General features: G+C 64.2%; 4 protein-coding genes across 4 annotated transcripts; 2 read left to right on the top strand and 2 right to left on the bottom strand.

Annotated features, from left to right (window-relative positions):
- Positions 1-1,355: 1,355 nt before the first annotated feature.
- On the top strand, positions 1,356-2,634 carry EMIHUDRAFT_457919 (hypothetical protein; the record flags this gene model as incomplete). The annotated part of the gene is made up of 3 exons (XM_005776066.1): positions 1,356-1,407; positions 1,499-1,539; positions 1,987-2,634. The coding sequence occupies 3 exons, from the start codon at positions 1,356-1,358 to the stop codon at positions 2,296-2,298; spliced, it is 405 nt and encodes a 134-aa protein (XP_005776123.1). The 3' UTR covers positions 2,299-2,634.
- Positions 2,613-6,752, bottom strand: EMIHUDRAFT_469450 (hypothetical protein). The gene is made up of 17 exons (XM_005776065.1): positions 6,270-6,752; positions 6,098-6,202; positions 5,879-6,010; positions 5,281-5,841; positions 5,091-5,201; positions 4,797-5,015; positions 4,622-4,723; positions 4,508-4,576; positions 4,387-4,437; positions 4,183-4,320; positions 3,982-4,104; positions 3,736-3,907; positions 3,523-3,663; positions 3,394-3,451; positions 3,238-3,325; positions 3,085-3,170; positions 2,613-3,007 (listed from the first exon to the last, which is right to left on the bottom strand). Exons 1-17 carry the CDS (start codon positions 6,738-6,740, stop codon positions 2,914-2,916), a joined length of 2,721 nt encoding a protein of 906 aa, XP_005776122.1. The 5' UTR covers positions 6,741-6,752; the 3' UTR covers positions 2,613-2,913.
- Positions 6,753-7,723: 971 nt separating this feature from the next.
- EMIHUDRAFT_469449 (hypothetical protein) lies at positions 7,724-13,313 on the top strand (the record flags this gene model as incomplete). Its single annotated transcript, XM_005776064.1, has 17 exons — positions 7,724-7,764; positions 8,088-8,322; positions 8,383-8,418; positions 8,689-8,759; positions 9,083-9,131; positions 9,874-9,993; positions 10,315-10,422; positions 10,803-10,862; positions 11,013-11,226; positions 11,354-11,514; positions 11,796-11,843; positions 11,988-12,077; positions 12,167-12,234; positions 12,379-12,388; positions 12,466-12,492; positions 12,821-12,874; positions 12,952-13,313. 17 exons carry the CDS (start codon positions 7,724-7,726, stop codon positions 12,970-12,972), a joined length of 1,413 nt encoding a protein of 470 aa, XP_005776121.1. The 3' UTR covers positions 12,973-13,313.
- A 3,469-nt stretch (positions 13,314-16,782) lies between these two features.
- EMIHUDRAFT_444007 (hypothetical protein) lies at positions 16,783-17,994 on the bottom strand (the record flags this gene model as incomplete). The annotated part of the gene is made up of 2 exons (XM_005776063.1): positions 16,783-17,594; positions 17,828-17,994. 2 exons carry the CDS (start codon positions 17,992-17,994, stop codon positions 16,937-16,939), a joined length of 825 nt encoding a protein of 274 aa, XP_005776120.1. The 3' UTR covers positions 16,783-16,936.
- Between the last annotated feature and the right edge of the window lie 536 nt (positions 17,995-18,530).

Here is an 18,530-nt window from a genome sequence, read left to right as displayed (position 1 = left end):
GGACGAGCTTGGTGAAGGCGTCGGCGGCGCCCGCCATGCGGGAGAAGCGCGCCTTCTGCTGCAGGTCGGGCGCGCGCGACTCCTTCATCTTTAGCGCGAACCATTCGGCATTCGGGGGGGGGGGGGGTTGAGGCAGGAACCACCGTGGCGAGAGAGGGCCCGGTGTTCCATGCGAAAGGCGTTCCCCACCCTGGTGCTCGCGAGCCTCGGCGCGCACCTCTGACTCGTTGGGCCGGCGGGGTGGCGGGCAGGGGCGGCCTGGCTGCACTGCGGGCATGAAATGCGTGTACTACCGCGTATACGAGAGGTTATGCATTATGAACCAAAACGACCGCAGCGGCCAGCCGGCCGCCGCCGCGCCGCCACCACGCAGCAGCTCAGTCGCGGGAGAGCTCACCAGCCTGTGCAACTCCGCCACTCACAGCACTCTCCAGCTAGAGGGAGCGGACCGTGAGTTGAGGAAATCGAGGGACGCGACCCACTTCGCCACAGACGGTCCCGCGCCTCGCCGCTATGACGGGCACACGCCCCGCACCGTCCGCTGTGTGCCCGTCTTTGTCCGGAGTGAATACTCCAACGCGCTCGTCGGTGGCGGCTTCCCTCAACCTGCGCCGCGCTCGGCGAACCTCGACAGCGCTTTCGGTGGCATGCAGCTCTTTGCGACAGAAGCCTGGAGAGCAGCTCCTCTGCTGCTCACACACTCTGCACAGTTGACACAGCCTACTGTGCGGCTGCCACAGCTGTGACAGCGATGGGCTCGCCCTCACTGGCCCTCAGTCACTTGTGCTGCGGCTTGTGTGAGCGACACTGCTCGGCGACTGCCGGCACACTGTGAGACCATGGGTGTGAGGTCAAAACCACGCTACCAGCGCTTGGTCACATCGGCCCCGAGGTCAGATCCTTCTACTCTGTTGATGACAAGACTTGTCTACTCGCTGGAGCCGAGCAGGAGGGCCCGGCGCACAACCCCTGGACAACTCAGGGTCCACACCCCGTACGTCAGTAGACGGCTTTACGGCCTTACGCGCCGGCCGCCCGCGCCGCGCGCCGGCGCCGCGCGCGCACACCCTGGGCCTGGCGCGTCTGGTCCCACCGCGGCTGCGCGCGGCCACCGGCACCGCAGGGCCCCGGCCGCCAAGGCGCCAAGGCGGCGCCGCGCGCGGCCGCTCCATATACACATAGCGCGTGTCTCTTCGACTTCGTCTCGAGACAGCTGGCGGCATGCGAGGGACGTACTGACGAGTGACTAAAGTATGTGCGACCGTGTGCACACAGCTCCGGCAGCGGATCTGGTAGTGCGCCCTCCGCCCAGACTTCCCAGACGGACTGGTGTGACTGCGTGCGCAGACTGCACAATGGGCCAGCACGAGACCTTGGGAGAATTGAATGACCGCGCCTTCATCCCGCGTGTCCGCCATGCAGCACTGTCCGGGCCAACCGTCTCCCGTTACGGCGCGCTGTGTCGCCTCATCGGCCGCCCCTCCCTCGCCGGAACAAGGCGTCGAGCTCGGCCCTACTGAGCTGCCCGCTGCCATCAAGGTCCAGCTCGTCAAAGAGCTCCTCGCCCACAGTTGTACTGAGAGAGAGAGAGAGAGAGAGAGAGAGAGAGAGAGAGAGAATGAATTCTCTCTCTCTCAGTTGTACTGACCCTCTCCACTGATCACTTCCGCCCCCTCGCTCCCAACCCATCCACCTCGCCTCGGGCCGCGGCGCGACCGGAGTGTTGGAAAATTATTTTTTGACCCGCGGGAAAATTCTTTTTCTCGGCTTCCAGCTTCGCCGACCGATAACCTCGCGCGGCCAAAGGATTCTACTCGAGAACCTGGAGCTATGCCGCACGGCCCGCCGCCGAAATGCGGGTCGCTTGCCCCAGATTTCTCCGCCACGTCCCACGAGAACAAGACCGTCAAGCTGAGTGACTTTGAGGGCAAGAAGCTCCTCCTCTGGTTCTATCCTCGGGCGTCCACAGGCGGATGAACCGATGAGGGGCTGGCGTTCCAGGCGCTGCTGCATAATTTCACCAAGGCCGGGTGTGCCGTCGTCGGCTGTAGCAACGACAGCGTCGAGAAGAATAAAACCTTCTCTGATGCGCAGGGTTTCACTTATCCGCTCCTCTGCGACGAAGACCTCTCCGTGGCGGCTGCATACGGTGCGGCATTGAGCGCGGAGGAGGGCGGCCCGAAGGCGAAGCGCGTCGCGGCGCTGATCGACAAGGGTAAGCTCATCAAGTACTTCGACCCGGCAGGCAAGGGCGAGTTCCCTTGCCAAGCGCTCAAGGTAGTCGAGGCGCTCATCTAGAGCGACGCGATAGAGGAGATCAGATTGAACCCAGGAGGAGACCACGCGTGCTTCGCGAATGACGGCGTCGCCCGTAAACCGCGCCATCACCCAAAAACCTCCTGGGTTGAATGGGTAGGCGGCGGGTGACGCCTGAGACTGCACGGCAAGCGTCATGTTTTTAGATCTGAAGAGCGTGCGAAGAGGGAGCCGGCAGATCCGCACAAAAACCATCTCCATCACTGTCTCGTGTCTGTCACGGGGCATTCAGCCAAAATGTGGGGGGAGAACCATTTCGCAACTGCGTCCATATTACGTACCTGCGGTACCCGGGAGACAGGAGTGGGAGTGCTTAACATCAACATTCTGCACGCCCGGGCATGCGAGACATGCTCATCCACATCTTCCCGCGCCATAAACAGTGCTCACACGTGCGACAGCCGATACATGCACGGGCTGCAACCCATTAGCATCGCATACTCTCCCTTAGATTGCTCACAGAGCTGTGCCATCTCCAACGCACCTTTGCTCGACTCCAGGCCGGCGTCGTGCCGAGCGAACTTCCAGCTCCCTGCGCGCGTAGACACAGACACAACAGCGTACATTCTAAGCGCCGGGCCGTGCGAGCCGAGAAGCTCACACCCTGCCGCCCGGCGGCGCCGAGATCCGCGCGCCTCGCAGCGAGGCGGCGGTGGCAGTTGCGACGCGGCGGAGGCCAGGCCCACCAACCCTGTAGCGCGGGGAGGGGGCATGCGCGCGTCAGCGGGAAGGGTCTCTCCTCGCGGCGGGAAGCCCTCCGAGCGGCGCCGATTCGCAGCCGCCGGCGTGCGCGCAGCGCTGTCGCTGCTCGCCGCCGCCGCCGGCGCCTCGGCGTAGAAGCGGCGGACGGCGGCCTATGAAGATGGACGAGCGCTAGTTGGCGCGTGCCGGCGCCTCGGCGGAGGAGGCGGCGGCAGCTGCCTTCTCGGAGCGGGAGGTGAGCAGCTCGTCGGTCTTGCAGAGCTCCTTGAGCCGCGCCTCACACTCCTCCTTCTCCGCGCGGACGATCCTAGGGTTGGGATTAGGGTTAGGGCCAGAGGGCTGGCACACACTCCTCGTTCTCCGCGCGGACGATGCCTGCGCTGCGAGAGGCGGCACTGGCGCAGCACGTCGCGCATCGTCGAGCGGCGGATACCTGTTCACGGCTGCACGCGTGAAGAGGCGCCGTTCACGGACCGCACCCTCGCACCGTCGAGCGGTGGCTGCGGTCGGCGTGCTCAAAGACGTTGGAGACGAACGCCTCCCAGCCCGCAACCTCCGCCCCAAAGATGGTCTCCACGAAGGCGCGCGTCGCCTCGAGCCGCCCCCGCTCCGCCGCCGCAGGGTCCCCGATGCACGGTCCTCCGCCTATGGGGCGTGTCCCGGACGTGTCCCGGACGTGTCCCGGCGGGCGGCGCCTCCGCCACTCGCATCCTCCGCCAAGCCCAGCGTACGCTCGCACCGCGATCGGCCGCAACGCGTCAGTCAGCGGGTCGACCAGCTCGAGCGGCTCCCCGCTCGCGTCGGTGCCGGCGGCGTACCGCATGAAGGCGGCGAGAGCAAGCGCGACGATGTCAGTGCCCTCCTTGGCGTGCTTGTGCGCGGGCGCCACCTACCACACCACCCACGGGACTGAGCCCACACCGGATTCGGTACTCTGGAGGTATGGGAGTCGCCGTCTCGCACCCACGAGCTCTTGGCAAGGACCTCGCAGACCAGCTCCTGCTGCGCGCGGTAGTAGAGCAGCGCGTGCTGCAGCGTGTTCATGAACTTTTGCGAGCCGTCGAGCGCGAGGCGCGCAAGCTTGTCCTTGATGAATTAATTAGCCCGTGCTCATTCATTAACTATGCGAGAGGCGCGTTCATTCATTCATTACGCGAGCTTGTCCTTGATGTACGCGTTCGAGAAGCGCTCGAGCAACGAGCGCTGGTACTCGGCCAAATCGACGCCATGCACCGACCCGAGCGTCTTGACAACCTCGAGCATGTACGCGCGCAGAAAGGCAAACACGTCCGGGTCGGCGAGGGCCTACGCGAGAGACGTGTCGATCACAGCGGCGGGGTGTGGAGAAGAGGCGCCCGGGTCGGCGATCGCGTCGTCGACGAAGACGTGGTCGCACAACATCGCGGCGTACGAGAGCGCCTGAGAGGAAGCGTACGAGTCATGCACACGCCACTCTCTCCTCGCCCAGCACCGCGGCGCACGAGAGCGCCGAGTGCGACGAGTTGAGCAGGCGGAGCTTCATCAGCTCGTACGGCTCCACGTCGGCCGTCAGCATCACCTGTTCACGGCTGGAGGTGTCAAGGGGCGCTGCTCCCGACACGACCTCTGCGCGCGGCCGGCCCCACACGTCATTCGGCATCGCCAGCTCCCAGCTCGGCCTCCCCGCCGAGAAGGAGTCCTCGATGACCCACTGCAGGAAGGGCTCCTAACCAACAAGCAACCATGGACTCGGTCGACAAGTCTGAGCGAGGTCGATGGCCCACCGCAGGTAGGGGCACCGCGATCACAGGCCACTCGTCGACGATGCCATACTCGGAGCGGAGCAGCTCGCGGTGCTCGTTCTCCGTGGCGGGAGTGATGCGGTCGACCATCGAGTTTGGAAAGGCGACGTCCCGCTCCATCCACGCGGCGAGGTCGGGGTCGACGGCAGACGCGAAGTCGAGCGTCACGGCGCGGCAGACGGAGCCGTTCATGGGCATGTTGTCGCACGACAGGACCTAATGAATGGTCCATTGACACTGAACCATTCATGACGGAGCCGATCACAGGCATGTTATCGCGCGACAGGAGACCGTGAGAGGGCCGAGGCCCGCGCTCCGTCGCCGCTGCAAGATGGTGCAGATGAGGCCGAACGCGGTGCGCGGCTGGGCGAGCCCACGCGCCCCGCCCCACTCGTCAATGTCCTGTTCACAGCTGCAGGTGTGAACAGACGCTGTTAACACCTTGAGGTCGACCGCCCCACTCGTCAATGTCCTGCTTCACCAGCGGCGCCGTGCGGTCGAGAGACCCGTCCGTGCAGCGGTAGTAGCCCTTCTCAGTGACGGTGAGCGACACGATCCGCACGCTCGCGCTGCAGAGCCGCGCCAGCGCAGCCTCGGGGTCGGCGGGCACGAAGACGAACTCGAGGATCGAGCCGATGACGCGCGCAGAGGCGGCCGCGTTGCCTCGCAGCAGGAGCGAGTACAGGCCGTCTTGCTTGGTGAGCACCTCCGCCATCTTTTTGTCCCACGGCATCAGGCCGACGCCGATGATGCCCCACCGCTCCGCCGCCTTCACCTCTCCCGCGTGCTGCTTCGTCAGCAGCACGTCCGTCACGTACGCCAGGTGCGAGCGGTGGAAGCCTCCGACTCCGATGTGAGCGATGTGCGCCGTCGCCTCGCGAGAGCCTTGCGCGGGCAAGCTTGCCGCGCTGCCTGCCGCGCCGATGGCGGCGAGGTTGGCGGCACAGAGGGGGAGAGCCTGCCGCTTTGGCGCCGCGGGCTCGGAGAAGGGGTTGAAGGCAAAGCGGAGCCAATCGCCGGACGCCTCGTCCCCGAGTGCCGCCTAGAAAAAGAAATGTGACGACAGTATTTCTTCTTACGTGTGGAGTCGCCTCCCCGAGCTCGTCCCCGGGGGCCGCCTCGTCTGCCGCGTCGCCGGCGGCGGAGAGAGTGTCGGAGAGGTTGGTGGTCGGCGTGCCCACTCCCATCTCCACCTCGAGCAGGGTGCCGTCCTACAGGGAGGGTCCGCGAAGGCTCCCACAGAACCGGGCTCACACCTGTCCCCCTCCTCCCCGCCTCGAGGCGGCTTGGTCACTCACCTCTGCTATCGCGGGACCGACGAGGTCGCGGGAGGACTGGCGCGATCGGCTGCGCGAGGAGACAGGCGAGGGCGCAGAATGCTGCGAGGGCGCCTGCTGCTGCACCTCGAGCGCAGACACCCCCTGTCAGTTAATTAACTTTTGATTCTTCAGTTGTTCTTACTGTCAGCACCTCGAGCGCAGACAGCCCCTGCAGCCCGGAGCCAGCCTGCGCGTCGGCCAACCCATGGACGGCGGTGAAGCTCGCCTCGCCGCGGGCGCCGCGCGCGGCGCCGCGCCGCCAGTCCGAGTAGCCGCGCCGGAACTGCGCCGCCTCGTCGCGGATCTTCTGCAGGTTCTGGTAGCCCGACAGGTTCTTCGCCTCGAGTGACTCGGGGCTCGCCGTCGTGACGGCGAGCGGGAGGTTGAGGTCGAGCGCAGATAGCTTCCACGCGCGCGCCATCGGAGGCTGGTCTGAGCCGCCCGAGCTGCGCAGCTCGCCGAGCATCGGCCGCCGCAGGTCGCCCGACGGCACGCGGAGCTGGTTGATGACCTCCTGCCGCGCCTCCTCGTCGAGCAGAGTGCCGTAGTCCGAGTCGATGGAGGTGATCTGGTTCTCGCCGCTCGGACGCTCGCGAAAATGCGCGACGAGCGGGACGGGCATCGCGAGACCAACACTCTCCGACTCTAGTAATAAAGAATTTTAGAAACAGCCCTTCGCACACGCACGATTCACACGACAGACAAGGCGCAGGCGACGGCTTCCTTAGAAGCCGTCGCCCTCGCCATAAAGGAAGTCGTCCTCAGGCAGATGATCGAATCCGCCAACACCGTAGTGCTCGCCGACACAACCATCATCCCCATCATCCAACTCCCACCTCCTCCGCTCCCGCAGCGCCCCCCGCCGGCGTTCGTGGCAGGACTTCCTGCCCCCCCAGCCAGCGTTGCGCAGCAGCAACACCAGGCCGGCCCGAGCCGTTTCAGCTCCGGCCCAACCAGCTGAAGCTGTAATAAAGAATTTGAACACGAAAAAGAATCTTAATAAAAAGAATCTTACAAAAAACTCCCTCGCACAACACTCGGCCAAAGGATATCCACCTCGAGAACCGAGAGAGAGAGAGAGAGAGAATTCTTGATACGAAACCACGACGACACACACCAGTCGACTCGCATCGGTTGCCTCCATGAACGGCGGAGCTATTCTCGCGTCCACACCACACCTGGCTCCAACCAACGTGGACACGCCCATAGCTGGGGACACTACTAGGTCACGCATGGCATCAGACGTTTTATCTCTGGGCCCCGAAAGGCATCTCTAGCAGCGTCGTTACGCATGCGCCCTCCCCTCCTGGGCGCATACGCCTCACGTCTCGACAGAGCATAAGCCCTTGGCGTGTGACGAGACGAGTTCTTCGCCATCGCAGCGAGCAGCAAGCCACTCTCCGCAGCAGCCGGAGGCATCGCCGCAGCACTGTCTGCGCCGCGGTCCCTCTCTCTCTCTCTCTCTCTCTCGAGAACCTCGAGAACACACACTCGCGGCCATTCACGCCCCAACAACCTCTCGAGTGAGGAGACCGCGGCGCGTCGTCGGTGCCTTCAGTGCATGCGAGCCGCAGCAGACACACCAGTCGACCAGAGAGAAGCAGGATGGCAGCCGTGCTCAACATCGGCGGTAGCGATGATCCAGCGTGCGCTACCCGCCCGGCGTTCTGCCCTCCCTCCCCCGCCGCCGCCACCGATACACGCCGTCGCGCCTTCCCGCCGCTGCCGCTGCTCCGGCCTCCTTGCCTCTCCTACGGCCTCGCCGCGCCCGTCGCCGCACGGGCCCTCGCTGTCGCGAGCTCCGCCTGCGCCCGCACCACCTCCCTCTCCAGCGCCACCGCCTGCAGCGCCGCCGCCTGCAGCGCCGCCGCCTGCAGCGTCGCCGCCTGCAGCGCCGCCGCCGCCCTCTCCGCCCGCGGCAGCGGCAGCGGCAGGCGGTGCCGCCCACACGGCCGCCCGCTGCGCGCAGGTACCGGTACAAGATGCCGGCGGTGGTCGGCAAGCAGGAGGGGCGCGGCAACGGCAAGAAGACGGTGATCGTCAACGCGGCGGACGTCGGCAAGTCGCTCAAGCGGCCGGGCGAATACCTCACCAAGTACTGCGCGGTTGAGCTCGGCACGATCTCGACCTTCGACAAGACGCAGGGGCAGGGCTGCATCACCGGCTGGCACGAGACCAAGGACCTGCAGGCGAAGCGGTTCAAAGTCAGCCATCACCGCATGACGGCCACTCCCCCACTTCTTGTCGGCTCCTCTCACCCGTAGGACAAGACGAACAAGTTCATCAAGGCGCGGCGAGTGGTGCGCCAGTTGCGAGCTGGCGGGCGTGATCACCACTCGTTGGGAGCCCTTGACAGGAGTGGGCGCTGTGCGTGTGAGCGCAGTCCGGCGGGCGACATGACTGACCACCATTCGCCGCCAATGAACAGGAGCGGTCCACGTCAAGACGGCCGACCTCGAGGTTTGAACAGCGTCTGTTCACACGTGCAGCTGTGAACAGGAGCGGTCCACGTCAGGACGGTCGACCCCGAGGTGTGAACAGCGCCTGTTCACACCTGCAGCTGTGAACAGGAGTGGGTGCTGTGCGCCAAGTGCAAGCTGCCGGAGACATCGATGGAGCTCGACTCGAAGAAGCGGATCATGTTCGACTGCAAGGCTAGCTTAGCATCGCTGTTAGTAGTGTCAGTAGCGTTCGTAGCAACAGCAGCAACAACGGCAGCAGTAGCAGCAGCAGCAGCAGCAGCAATAGCAGCAGCAGCAGCAATAGCAGCAGCAGCAGCAATAGCATGAGTCGCCGCATCGGCCCGAGGATGCGGATCCTGCTGGGCGTGCGGCCACCGCTGGTGTAGCGGCGAGCTCGTTGTTCCTTGTGCAGAGAGAGTCGTTTCCCGTCGAGTGCTGCTGCGGCCACCCCCCCTCCTTCCCCCTCGGGAATATCTCCCCACATCTCCCCATATCTCCCCAGATCTCCTCCTTCAGCCTCGGGCCTCACTCCACACTGTCTGTCCTACCAGGTGCAGCGTCGCGGACATGTCGCACACACCTCGGCAGCGCGTCCTGAGTGAGCCCTTACTCAGGCGTGCGGCCACCACTACGTCGCGGACATGTCTCACAAGCGATTAATTAGTAGTCAGCTGATAGTGAATTCATAGGCGTGCGGCCACCACTACGTCGCGGACATGTCTCACAAGCGATTAATTAGTAGTCAGCTGATAGTGAATTCATAGGCGTGCGGCCACCACTACGTCGCGGACATGTCTCACAAGCGATTAATTAGTAGTCAGCTGATAGTGAATTCATAGGCGTGCGGCCACCACTACGTCGCGGACATGTCTCACAAGCGATTAATTAGTAGTCAGCTGATAGTGAATTCATAGGCGTGCGGCCACCACTACGTCGCGGACATGTCTCACAAGCTCGCAAACTACGTCCTCAACAACCCGCCCGACGCTAAGGGCGGCATCGTCCAGGCGCGAGATCGCCCGAGATTGCGCGAGGCTGTCCGAGAGTGCGCGACCCGGGCATCATCGCAGGGGGGAGATGCCGCCGAGATGCCGCCGAGAGGCCGCCGAGATGCCGCCGAGATGCCGCCGAGATGCCGCCGAGAGGCCGCCGAGATGCCGCCGAGACGCGGCCGAGGGGCATGCCGTGTGTGGGGTGTGTGGTGTGTGTAGACCAGCCTGCGCGTTGGCGGCACTTGCGACGGGGCGCGGGTGGCGGCACGCCTTCTTCGCCACAAGTGTCGCACCTCTTTAGGGCGGCGGGAACGCGAGCAAGGGCAAGAGCAAGGAGGACCGGCGCAAGGAGAAGGCGGCGAGGCAAAAGGGGGGCGGCGCTGCCGAGGAGGAGGAGGAGGAGGAGGCGGACGACACAAACGTGAGGCAGCTAGATTGGTTAGTTGATAAACTAGTGAAGAGTGAGTTACTAATCAAACGTGAGGCATCTAGATTGGTTAGTTGATAAACTAGTGCATAGTCCGTTACTCATCAGAGGTGAGGCAGCTAGATTGGGGAGGACCAGCGGGAGGACAGCGAGGAGTCATTGGTTCACTAGTGAAGAGTCCGCGTTACTGATCAATCCTCAGCATCAAGCCACCCCCCTCCCCTCAGGCGCCCGCCAATGAGTCATTCATCAATACGTTGATTAGCAAGTCGTACTCTTAGGGTTGATACGTGGGTTACTAATGGGTACTCCTAGGTCCCAGCCAATGAGCTGAAGGAGCGCGCCGTCGGCAGCTTCGCGGAGCAGGGGGAGGAGGAGGAGGACGAGGACCAGGAGTGGTCCGTCGACACTTCTGCGGACGCCGTCGCCGCGCGGCTCAGGGCGCGGCGACGCCTGGCTGCTTCAAGCTGACTCTCGGCGGGGAGGCGGCGAGTGAGTCTCCCCGATGGTTGTGATGAGTCAGGTGCAGGAGGCGGCGTACTCGAAGGTGGAGGCGGCCGAGCAGGGCATCAGCGACAAGAAGGCGAGCCAGGGGGGGGGGGGGGGCGACGAGCTTGGTGTTTCGTCAGTCACTGGGGGCTTGGTTATGAGTCCACACAGGGTAGGGAGGAGGAGGAGGAGGGGGCTAGGTGAGTTCGATGTGAGCTGCAGCTCACTGAGCGATTGGCGACCAGGCGATGACGGAGGAGATATGGGGAGATATGGGGAGATGTGGGGAGATGTGGGGAGATGTTGGCTTCCAGGCGATGAAGGAGGAGGGGCTGGACGAGTTTGAGATCGAGAAGCGGAAGATCGGCGACGAGGTTGGTCGCCCTCGCGGAGGAGGAGTCCCTCATTCTCAGCCCACGGCCACTCGTCAGAGATGAGTGTGACAGGTGCGCGCGGCGCGGAGGAGTGACTCACTATTACTCACCTCTTACTCAGCGGGCACTCGCCAACGGCTCTTGGTACAGGTCCGCGCGGCGCTGGAGAAGTCGGAGGCGGAGGAGGACGCGAAGGCGCGCGTCGCCGTCGGCGTGAAGGCTCTGATGGAGGCAGCCGAGAGCAGCGCGAGCTGGCGCGCCCTCCTCCGCTCACCGCGTCATTGTGCGGAGTCGCTGTTTCGGCAGGTCGCCGAGAAGCGCGAGCTCCAGCCGCTCGACCTCTTTGGCCCTCCCGCTGACGGCGGTGTGTTGCGGCGTCTCTTCTCCCGTCGCGGAGTCCGACTGCTGCTCCCGCGTAGGTGTACCGTTGACGGCAGGCCGGCCGCTGTTCGTCTCCCCGTTGCCCACTCAGACTGCCGCCCCCCCCGCAGGCTTCCTCTTTGACGGCGTGCTGGATGCGGCCGCTGTCACGACCCTCAAGGCGCACACGCGGCTGCTGCAGAAGCTCTACAAGGCCGTAGTTGTGAGCGGCGAGCTGTTGGTCATTCAGGCGCACATGCGGCTGCTGCAGAAGCTCTACAAGGCCGTAGTTGTGAGCGGCTCTACAAGGCCGTATTGGTCATTCAGGCGCACATGCGGCTGCTGCAGAAGCTCTACAAGGCCGTAGTTGTGAGCGGCTCTACAAGGCCGTATTGGTCATTCAGGCGCACATGCGGCTGCTGCAGAAGCTCTACAAGGCCTTGCCGAGGAGACAAGGCTCTGCTTGCCCGACTAGTCGGTTGAGCGGTCAGTGTCCATCAGGCGACGCGCGACAGGATAACTATCTCCCCAGATCTCCCCAGATCTCCCCAGATCTCGCCCTGAGCTCCTCAGGCGACGCCCGACAAGAAGAAGACGCAGTCCTCTGTTCACAGCTTGCAGGTGTGAAGAGTCGCTGTTCACAGGCGACGCCCGACAAGAAGAAGACGCAGTCCTTCCTCCTCAAGCAGATCGAGGCGCGAGACACGGGCGGCCGCGTGCCGGAGCTGTGAACAGCGTCTCTTCACACCTGCAGGCTGTGAACAGGCGCTCGTGGGCCGCGTGCCGGAGCTGGAGAAGAAGGCTCGCGCCCACCTCAAGTTGGAGCACCGACGACGACATCGGACGAGCCCCCTCGTCATGGCTGCTCTGAGCCTCCCTAGGCGCAGTCTGATTGGACACTCTCGCACAATGCAGCGCTCTCATCGAATGCTTCTGTGGCGCAGGTGCCGACCCTGCTCAAGCTGCTGTACGACGCGGACATCCTCGACGACGAGGACGTGCTCTTCAAGTGGTTAATAATTAATTAATGAATTAATAATAATTATTAGGACATCCTCGACGACGAGGACGTGCTCTTCAAGTGGTTAATAATTAATTAATGAATTAATAATAATTATTAGGACATCCTCGACGACGAGGACGTGCTCTTCAAGTGGCACGAGAAGGAGCCAAACACGACGCCCGGCCCCGGCGGCATCTCGGCTGCATCCCGGCTGTATCTCGGCTGGACACCTCGCCGTAGGAGTCGAAGAAGAAGCTGGGCCGCAAGGCGCCCCCCCCCCCCCCCCCCCTCTCCGCCATCCCTCGCCCACATCGCGGCAATCTCTCGGCCTGTCTCTCGGCCTGTCTCTCGGCCTGTATCTCGGCTGTATCTCGGCTGTATCTCGGCTGTATCTCGTGGGAGTCGTCACTCTCACCGGCCGTGCCTCGAGATATGGGGAGATATGGGGAGATGTATATCTCACCGGCTGGGCCGCGCGCCGTATTCCTTTTCGCGACTCGAAGGGCTGAAGCACCCCGTGACTGAGTCGTGCCCAGGTGCGCGAGGCGGCGGCCCCATATCGCCCCATATCTCCCCATATCTCCCCATCTCTCAGGTGCGCGAGGCGGCGGCCCCCTTCATCACGTGGCTCAAGGAGGCGGACGACGAGTTCGAGGAGGAGTCGGACTGACGCCGCTGCCATTTCTTTTTACGCGTGTTTTTTCTTTTTTGCAGGCGGACGACGAGTCGGAGGAGGAGTCGGACTGACCCCGCCGCCGCACGGCAAGCTGCGCCCGTTTCCCGTGCACGTGCAGGGCACGTGCCCTGGACGTGTCCTGCACGTGTCCGCGGAATCGCGCGCTTCCGCCGGCCGAGAGTGGCTGGCCATGGACCGCCGGTTGGCTGGAGGCACCGGGCGCGGCGGCGGCGGCGGATGCACCGCCTTCTCTGCTGCGCCCGGCACGCGTGGGCCGCTGTCGAGGATGCCCGCCGCGGCGACGCCCCATCACCCGTTTCAGGAGGAGAAGTTGCAGAGCGTATGAGGTAGGAGTCCAGAGGAGTAGAGGGTGTCGGGGGCGTATCTTGCTATGTCTACGTCACTGCAAACACTGGATGACGCAACACTTTTTGCACATGCATGTTTGATTGTGGTGTCCCGCCGGCACACATCCCACATGCGGCTGTGCGCGCGGGCGGGGGGTCGGAGAGGGTCACACCGCCTCGACACATCACAGTGTCAGGGGCGCGCTGGGCGCTTGCGGTGCCAGCCGCGCTACCCAAGCCACACGCCTATCTAATCTTTCGTGACTCCGTGCACCAGGCCCACCACCCACCACGCACCACAAGCACCACGCACCAGCCTCCAGCGACCAGCGTGACCAGACCGCATTGCATGTGGCCCTAGGCCCTAGGGAACACACAGACATGCCACGTATGGGAAGGATATTCTTTTGCGGGGCGCCTTCGCTCGAGAACTACAGGTCCAAAGTGCAGACGACAGCGCACATGGAAGCGTTCAGAATGGCTGTGTCGTGTGGGCCTGTGGCAGGACGGCCGCACTGCCACTGGGTCCCGGCGGGCGGGGCTCTCGCTGTGAATGCCATAGCAAAATTTAGCGGCTGTGTCGCACATGCGCACGGGCCAGATTGATTCACGAGATTGTGCAGCAACAACTCTTCTCCTTGCTCGGCACACTTGCCTCCTCCTCGACGCTCAACACTGGCCGCGAAAACTGCCACCAGGGCGTCGATTTGCGACCGGCGTCCTCTTCTGACGCCGCGGGCGGCAAGCCGGTCTGCTGACGCTGGATCGGCATGCGCCCTCGGCAACGTGAGCCAAGCCCCTGCGGAAGCTCACTCACGGAGCAAGCGCGATCGCCAATAAACTCTGAAACTCGCCAAAAGCCGACCGACTCCAAAAAAGAAAGTGTCGGTGAAAAAGAATTCAACCAACACAACTCTCTCTCACAGCACACGAAGGGGGGAGGGCGGCAATCGCCCTCACCCTCACGACGCCCACCCCGGCACTCCCCGTCAACCCACACCTCCCTCTCAAGCGCAATCGCCCTGCGCGCCGCCTCCGCTGCACGCTTGCCCGCCTTCTTCGCCCCGAGGGGCGTGGCCGCGGCAGGCGTCCTGCGGAGCAGGCTCGCCCCCTCCCTCAGCCGCATCAACCGCATCTCCTCGGCCTCCAACGCCTGGCCGCTAAGTCCGCTCCGCGCCAGAAAAGCCTCCTTCGCCTTGAACTCGAGCGCCCCCAAACGAGCCCCCTCGACCCGTATCTCGTCTCCACGACACTCAGCTGGCAGTCTGCCGCTCCCTGGGACAGAACGGCCGCGAGTCGTGCGAGTCCCAGCTTATCAACGTAGAAGTAACCCACGTGCCTGGGACAGAAGGCACCCACGCAACGTGTACTTGGCGGGGCGAGCAGGAAATCTTTGCGGGTCACACAAACCCGCCTGAGGTTGCGCGCAGCTATTCTTCCGTGTGGGGCAATGAAGCACCGGGCACCGGGCACGCGCGCTCGAGGCTAGACTCGCCGCAAGCTTGGTCTGCGGCAGCCAACAACGCGGGCGAGTGCCTGACCATCGACGCAGGTTCCGCCCACGACGTGATTGGGGTCGAGACGCAGGGCCGTACCGAGCATGGCCAATTTGTGACTCAGTACACTGTACAGGTGAGTCTCGATGGCCGCACGTTCTCGAACATCGATGGCGGAGCAGTCTTCGTTGGCAACAGCGGCGATGGTAACGCCAAGGTGCGCGCCTATTTCGCCCACCCTGTGGAGGCGCGATACGTGCGGATCATCGTGCACGCTTGGGTTGGCCATATCTCGATGCGAGCAGGGTTGCTGGTGCAGGACACGGGCGGTTGGAGTGGCGGTAGCTGGGCAGCGCTCGCTGCCTTCGCGTCGCATATGTGGCACTTTGCGCTTGCTCTAATTGACAATACTCTCGTGACGACGTGGTTCCAGACCCATCCGGAGGTGAGCGGCGATCTCCTGGTGAACGACGCGATGAGACGGCCAGGCGCTCTGCGCGACGAGCTGGTGGGCAACGACCGCCGCCACTTCGCGGAGTACATCGTGAACCGCCTGCTTCCCCTCGGCTCGTACGAACCCGTGCCTCCGCCAACGCCAGGGTGTGACATGTCGCACTTTCGCTGCAATCGCATGTTCTCCTACGGCCGCGCATTTCCCGGCAGCTGTCGCGACGGCGACCCCGATTCATGCCGACTGGTGGTGCCCAGTGACTCGGTGCCCGAGTACAAGTGCATCGACCGACTTCCATACTTTTGTGCGGTTCAACGCTGCACCGACTTTGCCTGCAGGTTCTCCCACAGGCCTTGCGGGGACATTGGCAATGGCCTACTCAGCCCCGGCCAAAATATGCAGGATTGCATGGCCTGCTGCGACCTGAATGCTCCCCCACCACCTCCACCTCCGGCAGCTCCGCCGCAGCCACTTGTTCAGAGCCTCGCTTACAGGTGCGAAGAAGAGCACCGCCCGCAGCTCCGGCTGACTATGCTCTTCCTCGAGCGGATGGATGCCGATGCGTTCAAGGAGCTCTTTGAGCGACTCAGATCCGCAAAGGAGGAACTAGACGGACGAGGGGCCAGTCTTGCGTGGTGGCAGCAGTGCGGTCTCCCTGACGCAACTTCTAGCCAGGCTGACTGGCAAAAGATGTTTTTGAACCTCTGGGGCATGACCTCGAGCATGTTCGACCGGCCGGGTGGCGGTGATGTCTACAAAGGAGTGGGCTATGCGGCAATTGAGCGCTACGCCGTGCACGACTGCCCAAACCAACACCGCTGCGGCAACGACGGCTTCTGCCGCAGGGACAATGATCGTTGCCGCGGAAGCGGCAACGGGTGCGATCAGTGCAGGGGGGGCGGCCACTGCTGCTCGTACACGCGCGGAAACAGCGGCAGCACTGGCTGCGGCGCGGGGCAGACCCCGAGGTGCCGCGATCGCAACCAGCACAGCTACCCCTGCCGGTGCCACGGCGTGGTGGTCAACAGGCGGGCAGACGGCCACACCTCTCCGTGGGGAGAAACTGGTGCCCCAACGCGTCCGCCATGACGAGCTATCGACGGAGACCGGGCTCCCACTATGCCATGACATTCCCACTATGCCACCGTCAGTTGGCGACGGTATATCATTCCCACTATGCCACACCGTCGCACAACCCTGGGACACCAACGCGGTTGGGTGGACGCGTGTACGTGTATCGTGTAGAGTCTCAACAAGGGGTTGTGTAGGCATGTGTGTGAGTGCTTCGCTAGAGGTGCGTGAAGTCCTCCACGTGGTCTTCTCTGCCAAGTGCATCCCTGCTTTCGACTGGCAGAGCGCCGGCCTCGTCTACTCCTTCTCCTTCCGGCGCGTGCGGCAGCCCGGGTGCATCACGTCCGCGAGAACCGAGATCACAGAAAAAGGCTCACACATGCGAAATGGCAAATGGGGAGGCGTTGGACTTGTGGAGGTAAACAGCCACACAGTGTACTCCGAAGACTCGCCGCTTTCCTCCCAGCCTACACACACACCCTGAGAGCCGTATTTCCCGGCCGCGCAGCGCGCAACTCCGCACATGGAGTTCTGTTACTTTTTCGCTCTGTCCTACCGCGTGGAAACAGTAACGGTGTGAGTCGTGCGCTCCGTCGCGCCCTGCGGGCCAAATACACCAACAGACTGATGCGAGTATCAGCTGGAGCGGTGTTACCCGACCACCTTGGTTTCATCGCGCGCGCGGCGAGCGGCCGCCGGCTATGCGGCGGCCGGCGTTCGCCTTGACAGACGCAGCGTTGACCACCTGCCGCATGCCTCGGGCGCCGGCGGTGCGCTCGCGCCGCCCACGCTCGATCCTCTGGATACGCACCGCCGCCTCCTGTCGCGAGACGTACATCGCGCGCCGAAACTCGCGCCACAGGCCCTCGAACGCCTCGCCGTAGCGGCGCACGTGGTACGGGTCGTCGGTGATGAGCATGTTTTCGCAGTTGACGTTGCCCGCGGACCAGCTGAAGTTGTACGACCCAGTGAGCAGTATCTGGCCGTCCACGAGGCAAAACTTGTGATGCATGTGCCGCGGCGTCGAGCCGGAGCGACGCATGGACCCGTCCTCTGCCGTCCTCCACTCCTCGAAGTCTGAGTCCACCACCGTTGCGACCCCCGCTTCGGCGAGCTCAAAGACGAGTGACCCGTCGTTCATCGCAGTCACATCGTCTGTGATTAGCCGCACCGCCGCGCCGCGCTTGTGCGCATCGAGGACCGTGTCGGCGATGCGCCGGTCCGAGAGAGTAAAGACGCACACGTCGAGGGTGTGGCGCGCCGTCGCCAGCACGCCGCACAACTCCTCCCGCGCCGCGACCGAAGGGAAGAAGAGCGTCGCTGCGGCGGCGGAGGGAGGCATCAGCAGATCGCTCTCGAGAGTCGCGGCCAGCGAGCCAAGCGACGACAGGAGCGCCGCCATCTCCGCCGCCGCGCCGCGCCGCCGTCCTCGCCGCCGCATCAGCTCGCAGCACTCCTCGGTGGCGGTGTGCAGCAGCCAGCGCGCCTGGCCGAGATGAGCCGAGATGAGCCGAGATGAGCCGAGATTGCCCGAGATTGGCCGAGACTCGTTCAGTTGGCGGTGTGCAGCAGCCGGTGCGCCTGCACCGGCCGCAAATTCAGCCGCTGCAGCAACGCGCGGCAAGCGCCGAGCGACAAGCGGCCGGACGGGGCCTGGGCGAGCAACTGGGAGAGAGCCGCCGCGACCTTCTCCTCGGCTGTCCCCTGGGACGACTGGGCGCGCCCCATCGCCGGAGGGAGGCGGGCGGCGCGCCTACGCGACATGTCTCGGACATGTCGTGGACGTGTCCCGGACATGTCGCGAGGGGGCGGGCGGCGCGCCCTCGCAGCGCCGCCTGCAGCTTGGTCGCCGCCGCCGCGGTCGAGACTGGGTTTGAGCGCGAGAAGGCCGCGTGGAGCCGTTCGAACTCGGCGCTGTACGCGGACACCTAACAGATCGCTGCCTTCGTGCCAGCAGCGGGCGCTCCATTCGTCAGTTGCTGATGAACGCGCGGACACCAGCTTCGGCTCCGAAGAGACGAGGATGTTTTCGCAGTTGCGAGAGCTCGCGGCGCCCGTCCAGTTGAAGGAGCCGGTGGCGAGGATGCGGTGGTCCACAACGCAAAACTTGTGGTGCATCCGCTTCTCGCGCTCCCCCTCCGCCTTCCGCCCGTTGGCGCCCTCGTGAAGCGGCTCGTCGACGACCGTGTAGGCGAAGGCCGCCGTCTTGAAGATCGCGGCGCCCTTGTTGAAGGCCTGTCGCGGACGTGTCGTGGACTTGTCGC

The sequence above is a fragment of the Emiliania huxleyi genome (assembly GCF_000372725.1).
Source record: "Emiliania huxleyi CCMP1516 unplaced genomic scaffold EMIHUscaffold_285, whole genome shotgun sequence".
Classification (NCBI taxonomy): domain Eukaryota; phylum Haptophyta; order Isochrysidales; family Noelaerhabdaceae; genus Emiliania; species Emiliania huxleyi.
Note: the sequence above shows the minus strand (reverse complement) of the source record. Positions and strands in the feature narration are given on the sequence as shown.